This window comes from Sclerotinia sclerotiorum, genomic scaffold, assembly GCF_000146945.2.
Source record: "Sclerotinia sclerotiorum 1980 UF-70 scaffold_12 genomic scaffold, whole genome shotgun sequence".
NCBI classification, from domain to species: domain Eukaryota; kingdom Fungi; phylum Ascomycota; class Leotiomycetes; order Helotiales; family Sclerotiniaceae; genus Sclerotinia; species Sclerotinia sclerotiorum.
Genome location: NW_001820824.1, coordinates 145,671 through 156,168, shown reverse-complemented (window position 1 = coordinate 156,168; position 10,498 = coordinate 145,671). Strand labels below are relative to the sequence as shown.

At 42.5% G+C, this 10,498-nt stretch overlaps 4 protein-coding genes across 4 annotated transcripts in view; 2 read left to right on the top strand and 2 right to left on the bottom strand.

The window, feature by feature from the left end:
• SS1G_08713 (hypothetical protein) overlaps positions 1 to 688 on the top strand; it is a gene marked incomplete at both ends in the record, with an annotated part of 1,260 nt that extends 572 nt beyond the window's left edge. Inside the window, 2 exons of the mRNA XM_001589899.1 lie at positions 51 to 318; positions 402 to 688. Of these exons, the coding sequence (XP_001589949.1) occupies positions 51 to 318; positions 402 to 688 (555 nt within the window). The remainder of the gene's footprint in view (positions 1 to 50; positions 319 to 401) is intronic.
• A 562-nt stretch (positions 689 to 1,250) lies between these two features.
• Positions 1,251 to 2,249, bottom strand: SS1G_08712 (hypothetical protein; the record flags this gene model as incomplete). The annotated part of the gene is made up of 3 exons (XM_001589898.1): positions 1,251 to 1,622; positions 1,691 to 1,723; positions 1,764 to 2,249. 3 exons carry the CDS (start codon positions 2,247 to 2,249, stop codon positions 1,251 to 1,253), a joined length of 891 nt encoding a protein of 296 aa, XP_001589948.1.
• A 1,675-nt stretch (positions 2,250 to 3,924) lies between these two features.
• SS1G_08711 (hypothetical protein) lies at positions 3,925 to 5,297 on the bottom strand (the record flags this gene model as incomplete). The annotated part of the gene is made up of 4 exons (XM_001589897.1): positions 3,925 to 4,685; positions 4,739 to 4,811; positions 4,869 to 5,119; positions 5,171 to 5,297. The coding sequence occupies 4 exons, from the start codon at positions 5,295 to 5,297 to the stop codon at positions 3,925 to 3,927; spliced, it is 1,212 nt and encodes a 403-aa protein (XP_001589947.1).
• Positions 5,298 to 6,147: 850 nt separating this feature from the next.
• On the top strand, positions 6,148 to 9,360 carry SS1G_08710 (hypothetical protein; the record flags this gene model as incomplete). The annotated part of the gene is made up of 4 exons (XM_001589896.1): positions 6,148 to 6,185; positions 6,553 to 6,793; positions 6,846 to 7,119; positions 7,178 to 9,360. 4 exons carry the CDS (start codon positions 6,148 to 6,150, stop codon positions 9,358 to 9,360), a joined length of 2,736 nt encoding a protein of 911 aa, XP_001589946.1.
• Between the last annotated feature and the right edge of the window lie 1,138 nt (positions 9,361 to 10,498).

The window sequence follows — 10,498 nt, the reverse complement described above, 5'->3', positions numbered from 1 at the left end:
GTGATTGTTCAGAATGTATGCTAATTTTTGGAATAATATCTAATAAATAGACAGCAGCAAATCTAGATGACCTTCACATCAATCCAAGCAAAGGTTTCCTAGTGGGAGGTATTTCAGCAGGTGCTAATTTTGCATCTATCGTGTCGCATTTATATCGAGATGATAATATCTCTCCTCCTTTAACAGGTGTATATCTCTCGATCCCTCCTATCATCCCCGAAAAAGTCGTACCGGAGAAATACAAATCTGTATATCTAAGTCTCGAACAAAACAAAAACGCTCCATTATTAAATCGCGAAGTCGCGGATGTTTTCGATAGTATGTCATATTTCCCATCTTACCCCCCCTTCTCCCCAAAATAAGAAATAAGAATTAAAATCTAACCAAAAATAAAATAAAAGAACACTACGCAGTACAAGAACCCACCTCCCTCGCAACCCCAATCCTCTTCTCCTCGCATAAAAATCTCCCAAAAACCTATTTCCAAATATGTGGTTTAGATCCGCTTCGAGATGAAGGATTTATTTATGAGGATATTTTGAGAGGAAATGGGGTGGAAACGAAGGTGCATGTGTATGAGGGGTTACCGCATGGGTTTTGGACGTGGTTTCCTGAGGCGGGGTTTACGAGGAGGTTTAATGCGGATTGTAGGAAGGGGTTGGGTTGGTTGTTGGGGGTGGGGGAGTGATGGGTTGGTGATGTGATGTGATGTGATGGTGATGGTGATGGTGATGGTGATGGTGATGGTGATGGTTGATTGACTCATTTATATACTCTGTGTATTGGTATACTACTCTATTGCTACCTATGAAAATACCTATGAAAAATTAATTAAATTTGTTGGGAGTGGAAAATCTTTCAATCTTATTATTGTGTACCTATCTAAATACTAGGTATGAAGAGAGTTGTATTCTAGAATATACCCTAGTATATGAAATGATGACAACACTAGCGTACTTCTATACGGCTTTCTAGTACGGCTGTCACGTGTTTCTAACAAAATTACTTTTATTTTCGAATAATGGGATTGACATACTGATATATATACTAGATCCAAGTTACTACTATTTAAATGAAAATATGGTATTTTTTCAATCCGAATGTATATCTAGATACAGATAAAGATCTAGATTAGATCCGATAAGATTCAAATCAAAAATCATCCTTATCCTAAATCTCCGTAACACCAATCCAAAAACTAGGTAACTCCCCAATCCCAATCCCAATCCCCAAAACCCCAAAATAAAAATCTACTCCCTCCACAACCACTTCTCAAAATCCACCTCATTCAAATCCTTCGGAACATCCTCCACTCCACTCCTCCACCTCTGACTCCCTCCATAACTATCATCTTTCCTCGGATCTCTCATAAACACCAACGCTTCCTCAGCCCCCGCACTATCCTCCCCCTCACCCAGTACCTTCCTCTCCCTATATTTCCGCGCAAACACACTCGCTCGTGCTAAATCACCATGACGATTACAAATCTGAAAAGCATCCCAATAGAGTCTTCCCACCCGCTGATCCTGAATCCCTTCTTCCCGATAAATCGTCTCGAGCTTTCGACACGTCCCGAGTACTTTTTCAGGCGTCTTCATCACTGTTTCCGCATCTCCGATAGCCTGGTCCAAAGACGCGGCACGAATGAGTCGCGCGTCTGATTTTTGGAGTTCGCTTGCTGGAAGTGAACACAGTGTACAGGTACAGATGAATTTGAAAAATTCTTCAAGCGCGGCTTTGCGCTCGCTGGAGGGTCCCCCGACGTGGTAGGATGTGGTGATTTCTTCTCCGGGGTGGATGTCTCGTACGGCGTAGACGACGAACTCTTGACGTTTTTCGTTCCAGGAGTGTTGGGTTGTGGGGAGACAGGAATGGTTGATGCGGGAGATGGTGGCGAAGATGCCGCCGATGGGGGAGGAGGGGCCGAGTGGATAGGCGTTCGAGCGGATGATGTTCGTGAGGGGGGATCCTTGACCGGGATAATTATTGTGGAGGGAGAGATAGGCGCGTTGAGATTCTTTGGGAAGAGCGCGGAGTAAGCGTGCTAGGTCTTTTTCGGTCGTGGAGGGATCACTCAACGTCTCGGTTGTGAGGAGGGGTTTTTCGTGGAAGAGGAGGGTTCCTGGGGTTATGAAGCGTGTGGCTAGTACACCTTGTCCTTTTCCCGGGATGGGTTTGATTTCCCATAATGGATTTTCGTCATCGTTGGGTGTGGTCTCTCGAGGAGGGGTTTCAAAACTGGGTGCCATGATGCTGATGATGCTAAATAGATACAGGGATCCAAGAAATTATATACACGAAAATTATGAGAGGGAAAAAGAGGTAGGTAGGTATGATATATAAGATACAAGATATGCGAAAAGGACAGACAAACCCCCAAGAGTCAAGATTCAAGAAATATCTAGTGTAAAACGCAAAGCAAAAAGCCGCAACTTGAAGTAGTATGAAAGATCATCGATCAAATCACGATAAAGTAAAAACCTAAAAAAAAGAAAAAAAACTTTTCACGCTGCGAAACACCGGTGGACAATAGTTTAACGTCCTTTTCCCTTTTAAGTAAAATTGTCGAAGGAGGTGGAAATCTATGATGTAAGAAATACATGGGAAACTTGATTGGTTGAGAGATGTATGAATGTATATCGATATCGATGATCGACACACAATGTCTCCTAAGCTTCGTCTCTATGTACACAGACAGTATTTCTCTACTAATACTCGTAATGAACATACAGAGTACAATTAGTACTCCTCTACTAAATTGGTATACTCGAGGAGCTCGAGTCGGTCAAAAAATCAAAAATTCTAGGAGTTTGAACTTTAAAGTGTCTGTATATGATGTTGCTTGTAACTTTAAGTTATTTGCTAACTTTGCTTGCTTGCTTGCTTGCATACATGGATGAATCACTCAGTGTGCCGAGTTCCGAGTCAAGAAGTAAGTAGGGAAGAGGGGGGGGGAGAAATCGGGATTGCGAATTTAGGTATTCCGATTTATGTATGGGTGGGTACTTTTACTTTTACTTTACTTTACTTTTACTTACTTTACTTTTCTATAGGGCTGAGAGTACACTTACCTGTTTAGACAAGTAACTTAGTAAGGGAAGTAAGGGTTTGAGATAAATGTTTGTATTTATGCATGTTTTGATTTTTAAAGTTTACTTTTTGGATCTATGATATCGAGCTTTTATAATTACGTGGTTTCTTTTTGTGTGATTTGGTTACCTAGTATGTATAAAAATCTTCTGGTGGTACAGTAAAGTCATACTAATCCTGTGTTCCGAGGATTGACCGTTGCAAACGTTCATGTTGTGAGAGAGTCTGATGAAGGAGAAAGGGGTTTACTGTTGCATTATGAAATCATATTAGTTGAGTTTTGAAAATATGGGTTATTTGTTAAACTTTTAGGTAGTGGCTAGAGTCTATAGTTGTAAAATTCGAAGATCAGTGATGCAGTTACATTCCTCTGATGTATATTTGATTATTCCACTGTCGATTACCTGAATCGGTGTCCATTGACATGATTAGCACTCGTGGTTGACATTATGGTGAATCGATTGTTGGCCATTATTCTCATTTCTCTGCTCCTGGCGCTGGTGCTGGCGACTTTAGCTTTTCCTTGATCTGAGAACTTTGTTTTGACTTTTGGGGATAGCCATATTCGACTTCGGAAGCGGGGACTGAGTTTACGCTCTCGATGTGATGTTCTCCGTCAGTTCGTGTGGTAGTAAATAGTTATTGATGTGAGATCATTCGGATAATTCTTGGTGAAATAAGTCAATATGTATCGAGGCAGATTTGCTCTTCCAAAGCAATGCTCGTATCCATTACCAATACTGAAATGGCAGTGGCACATTTTCTTCATTTCATCATATTCTAGGATTGTCAATCGATTTTATGGAAATTAAAACATTCCATGGAGATACTGCCTCAATGTACCTTTCCCATTCGTTCACCTATTTCGCTTACAAGCATACGCAGCCCTTTCAACCTTGAGGATGAGGTGCTACTTAAGAATAGAGCTGCGACAGGCCATGCGTGAATGCCACCAATTTGTTCCTGTGCTCGTATCTCAACCTTTCTAGACTTTTTGAGGAGCATAATAACGTCACGAGTCTCTGGAGCAAAGACCTCCTCTGAACCATAAGTAATGAAGAAACCTCTGGTAGGACTGGCCATTCTCCACCAGTCCAAATCTTTACATGCCCCTGGTGAGAGAGAGGGATCTGAGAAAGAAGCTCGACTTCCAGCGTATTGACGTGCATAACGACGTAGGCTATTGGTATCTAAGTAGTCACTTGAAGTATTCTTGGCCTCTGGTGAATCGAGAGTAGTCCAAGGAGAAATCAAAACTGCCATTGCAGGGGTCTCGGTATGTATAATCTCCATGGTTGCATCCGACTTGACTATATCTGGTCTGGCTATGTGAAGAAGCAAGCTGAGAATCAATGTCGCTCCAGCTGAATCGCCACTGACACAAATTTTGGATGGGTGGTTCGTCATGGATAGGACATATTTGTAGCCGGCAAATGCTTCGTGAAGTTGAGTGGGATATGATTCATCAGGTACTAAGCTGTATTCTAATGCGAAGATTGCGGGGTTTCGAAATTTTCTAGAGTCTTTGAGTAGGCTCAACCATGAAAGAAGAAATTCCAAGTAGAAATAGCTTGATCCCATGGAGAATCCACCACCTAATACTCTTTTAGTATTTTCGAGATTAAAGCAAAGAAATGCATGGACATACCATGGGCATAATAAATCACAATATCAGGTTCCCTAGTGTTGTCCGCAATGATCCAAATTCCTTTCATGTCGTCCTAGAAACTTTAGTATACTTGAACGTCATTCGGCAATCAAGAGCACGGGATAATTACCCGATTGACCTCATGCCAGTGAATAGGGGATTTTATGAATCCATGACGAAGCATACGGAACCTCAAAAATGGCAACGCGACTGCTTTTGAGAAGAAGACTCGACCAATATTTGCTGGAATATAGGCAAAGGCATAACGGACACAACGAATGACAATATCCTCAAACCAGGAAGCTTCTTGAATAAAAGGCGATTGGTTTTTGTAGCTTGTTAAAAAGCGTTCCTTGATGAATGATAGAGGTAATTTGATTACTATGTGGTTGTCAGCATTATATCTGGGATGGACATCTGTATGTGTCTTACATAAAAATGGTAGTGCCTGCAGACCACAACTGGCAGTTTGGAAGAAGCCAACATGGATGATCAATTGAGGTGTGAGGAAGAAGAGAAAGATGGCAATATCCAGCCACGAAACTTGTCCCAAAAACATGATGAGGGGTGAATTGTTCAATATTACATTATTAGGAAGATTTATGGAAGAGAAAGTAGGTTTATGGGAGAGAAAGCAAGGTTAAAGATTAAGAGGAGTTAATGGAAAATATGATGGCAAAGTCTGAGAAAGTAACTTGACTCGGCGGACAGCTAAAAGTAGACTACTAGGTCATTATGAGTGGACTTATATCCGCCACAGTCAATTAGCCACACCACATTAAATGTTACTTTTCTCCAAACCCATTTAATACCTAATTATAAGTGGGAATCACCAGTTATATAATACTAGAGAAGTTCTTTACTCATAGGTAGCTATAGTAGCCACTATACTGTTGAGTTGAGAGCCTTTGTAAACAAGCAATATTCAGCATGATTAAGTACAGTGCAGTCACCAGAGTCATCACAATATCTCCATTCATATCATAATCCATTAATAAATCATTCTGCAATACGCACGCAATAGATATACTGCTAGCTTCCTCATCTACTCAGGTATTATATGTAAAATTCCCAAAGCACGTGAATAAACCGTCACTAGCTCGGAAGTAAAAAAGTTTATTGCCGACCAGCCTACGCGCAAAGTCGCAAATCAATTCATGGGCAGCAAGCTAAAAACTTGATATCTGCCCCAAACACTCCGTCGCAAATGCAAACGCGATCCTTTTGAATCTCAATATCTTCATTGAAATTATGTGCCTCTTTGTATGACTTTTTATCATCCATGCAGGTAGAGCGCCGTCCATTCTTTTACTCTTTCTTTCCTACCTCAGTATCAGGCTTAATCCCACAAGTCAGCATTGATCACTACCTATCTTTTCATATTCGCATTTTGACTTAGGAGGATCAATATGTCTGCGCCTACTGCTGCTCAAGCTGAACTCATCAGGTATGTTTCCCAAACATTTCACCACAGATGACAATGGCTCACACAGTTCCAGCTCTCTATCTCAAGATGAAATCCCAATCAAGCTTCGATGCGCCATATGTAGCAAATTAGCCGTCAATGCTTTTCGTTTACCTTGTTGCGACCAGGCCATCTGCGAGACTTGTAAGCTCACTCTTCTGCGCAATGTGAATTGCATCAGTTATTAACATGTATGAGGTCATTCGACTCTTCCTTCTTCCTGTCCAGTATGCGAACATACACCAGTGGCTTCAGAGGATTGCAAACCACATAAATCACTACGAACCACAATCAAGGTCTTTTTGAGAACGGAGGAGAAAAAGCGCGTTGACGCTCTAGCTAAACAAAGCAAAGAGACGCCACCAGCTACACCTGTAGAAGCTCTTCCAACTCCAACCGAGCTGAGCAGTTTAACTGGGCCTGTTGATGATACCTCAAAGAAGACGCTGGAAGATGCTACATCTGCCAACGGAGTACAGACAGACGCCGGGGCTGGTAAACCTGCGGAGGAGAATAATATCTCCGCAGAAACCGGCGCATCTGAGATATCACAGTCAGAGGAGCATGATGTCCCACAGCCCTCAATTGAGGTATGGTTATAGGTATTACCTTGGAGTTTAATAGATACTTACTATGAATTAGGAGATCGCGCCTGGTCAAGAGCCTAGTGAGGATGTGAAACAGGCAGACGCCTCAGTCGATGGTGAAAAGGTTGAGAAGAAAGACACCGCAGAGAAGGAAGGAGAAACTGGAGTAGCTCCTACACCAGCTTTTGGAAGTGGATTTGGCTTTGATCAATCTGCGTCTGGTGGATTTCCTGGGATGGGGTTTTCTGGCGACTTCAATCAAATGCAAATGATGATGGCAATGCAGAATGGCATGGCTCCAGGAGGTTTCGGGAATTTCCCTATGATGGGTATGTTTGACGACACTTATATCACAGCAAATGGAGACCTAACTAAATACTATTGCAGGAATGCCAGGTATGAATATGGATCCGATGACAATGCAAAATATGATGATGAATGGTGGCTTTGGGGGAGCAGGCATGGGCATGAACGGCATGAACATGGGTATGGGTATGGGGAACTTCGATGGTGGTATAGGTGCTGGTTTCAATAATGGGTGGAATTCCCAACAATCATGGAATGTCGGACCAGATAATTTCAATCATCCAAATGCTGCTGGCATGGGCCCTGGTGATTATGGAGCAAATAATTCTGGTTTTCCACAAAATGCTGCAGGATTTAACCAAGGTAATTTTGGACGCGCAAATCAGTACAATGACTATCAAAACAGCTATTCACAAGGCTACCAAGGCCGTGGACGAGGTAGAGGCAGAGGTGGCTGGCACCAGAATCGTGGTGGACATGGACATGGCTTTAATGACCACTCACAACATTTGCAACAGCAAGTTGGCCAAGGTCAGCAATCATCTGAATCATATAATGAAAATGATCCAATGTCTACAGGACCGAAAGGAGAGACTGAATCTGGGTCTGGGGCGAACGTCGACGAGTTTGGCAGAGAACTACGTCAAGATACTCCTAAGAACGAAGCAGAAAATGGTATTGATGGCATTAACATTCAAGATGCCGTATCTTCTGCGACTAAGGACGGCAAAGAACAGCAAGTAAACTCAGAAGACGTCTCTCAACATGATACTTCAGGAACTGGGAATGATGATTTTACCCCACAACCCATACAATCACTGGAGGCAAATGAATCTGCCGCTTTTGCGCCGATGCCCATGATTGGAGATGGTTTCAATGCTATGTCCCTTGTAGATCCAAATATGCGCTACCTTAGCCACCCGCGAGGTGGATTTTTACAATCACGTGGTGGCCGTGGAGGGAGTTTCCATGCCATGCAACCTCCATTTGTGAAGCCAGTTGACGTACCTATCAACGCGCCCACTGGACCGAAAGCTATGCGTGAAGGACCCAAACCAGCCCTTCCCAATATCAGAACTCATGGTTTCTCCATCGCGGGTAAAGCTAGCGCTAGTGCGCGGGGTAGTGTTAGTGGTATTAGTGTCGCCCCAGAATCTGCCACTCAAGAAAGAGGAAGAACTAGGTCTCCTTCGCTAGAGAAGGAAAGGGACAGGTCACAATCAAGGTCAAAGTCAAAAGATCATAAGAGAGACAGGAGTAGAGAACGACGTCATAGACGCAGGCATAGATCCGCTTCTCGATCTCGTTCTGAAGATGAGGAAGAAAGCGAGCGACGACGTGAAAAGCGAAGAGAACGTAGACGTCGTCACGAGGAGGAAGCTGATCTCGAACGTGATTCAAATGAATCTAAGGCCGAGAAAAAAGATGATGATAGGAGAAGAGATGACGAGAATAGATCAAGATCAGCTTCACCACAAGAGTCAAAGAGATCAAGTCATCGAAGTAGTCGTCGTGACCGCGACAAATATCGTGATCGAGAAAGAGATGATGACAAACATAGGTCTTCGTCTCATAAGCATCGTTCTAGTCATCGTTCTCATCGAGATGAACGTTCTAGAAGTCGAGAACGTGAACGTAGCGAACGTGACCGTGAAAGAGAACATCGCCATAGGCAAAGTCGACATGCATCTCGAGACGCGGAAGACAGAGTAAAGGGTGATACTCCTGTTGACACCCCTACCGAGCCGAATCTTTCTTCCAGAAAATCGTCACTCATATCCAGTGGTTTGAATGGCATTGAAATCAAAGGTGCAAGTTCTCGCAATAAGTCCTCTCGGGACATTAATCTGCCATTAAATATCCCGACCGGACCAAAAGGTGGCGAGCGAGACCGTGAACGCGAACGTGAAAAGGATCGCTCAAGTCGTCATAGCGAATCTCATCGCTCGCGCCGAGAATCAGAGAGGAACAACACAAGTTCACGAGACCAAGAAAAGGATCGTCCAGAGAAGAAAAAAGAAGAAGTGGACCCACATACATTGGAACGAGAAGCGCGCAATAGAGAAAGATTGCTTAAGGAAGCACAACGTATTGCGGGTTTAACAAGCGCGCTCAGTGTGGGTAGAAAGAGAAGTCGTGATGAGGTCGATGATGGTAGTGGGAGAAAGGGAAGAAAAAAGGGGAGAAGGGCTGGTGGAGAGGACAATGACGAGGCGAGGATTGCGAGATTAGAGGCAGAGAGGGAGTCCTCAAGATGGGCTTAGTTGCTTATGGTCAGAACTAAGACCTCGCCGCAAGTAGGCTTCGTGGCTTGTGTCTCACTACACTTGAACAAGAGTAGACTTGGAAACACTAAAATGCACATCAATATGTCTGATTATCCGACCCAGACTTGAACATCAAGTGCCACATAATGAGTATTCAATGGGCAAATGGTAACGCATAATCATTCAGAGGGGAAAAAAAAAGCAATGGCGGTTTGCATCGGATTAGCTTGCATGCCTATTTTGCAGTGCACAGATATGGATTGTGTGAGATGGGTAGCTTGAGTTTTACTCCACATCCCCTTTGAGCTCGATGAAATGGATACATTGAATGGAGTAGATGGATTGAGTATACCCAGAAAATCGAGAATCGAGAATCGAGTAATTCGAACTTGTCAAGCCATGGAGTAGTGGAAAAATAATGAATCATATTAATGACTGCTTTTTCTGGGGTTGGTTTTTGTGATTTTGTGATTTGTGGATTCGTGATTGGTGATTTTTTTAGTGCGTTTATCTCTATTTTTTTAAAAAAACTTCGGTTTGGACTTGGGGGTAATAAGGATGGGATGGGATGGTTGGGTGGAGTGGTGCAGTGGTTGGGGTGCGATAATGAGGGAGGAAGTAAGTAAGTAGATGAATAATATGAATATGAAAAGGTACTTGGTAAGGTAAGTATTTAGGTAATATCTAATTATCTCTTTCTTTTAAGTAGGGAATTATAGGAATTATAGTATTCTTTTGTTTGGGTTATTAGTTTATATTCGTGTTAGTATGTTTATGTTTATGTCTATGAGGGTGTTTGGGTTTTTTTTGTTTGGGATTTTTTGATGGGATTTTTGTGGGGTTGGAATTTTTTTTATTTAAATTCTTATTCTTGTCTTGTGTTCATTTGCTTGAGTGTTAAGCTTGAGTGTTAAGCTTGAGTGTTAAGCTTTTGGGCATTTTATTATCTAGGAGCTACTGGTAATTTGTGCATGATTTTCTTTTAGGGGGGGTTTTTAGGGGATTTTTTCGGGGTAGGGATGTCTAGTTGGTTGCTTAGTTGCATAGTTAATTGCTTAGTTGCAATTGATTGTAGTTGATTGTTTGGTTGAATGGTTGGTGGAGAGGGGTGAGTTTATGTTTTAAGTTTTTTTGG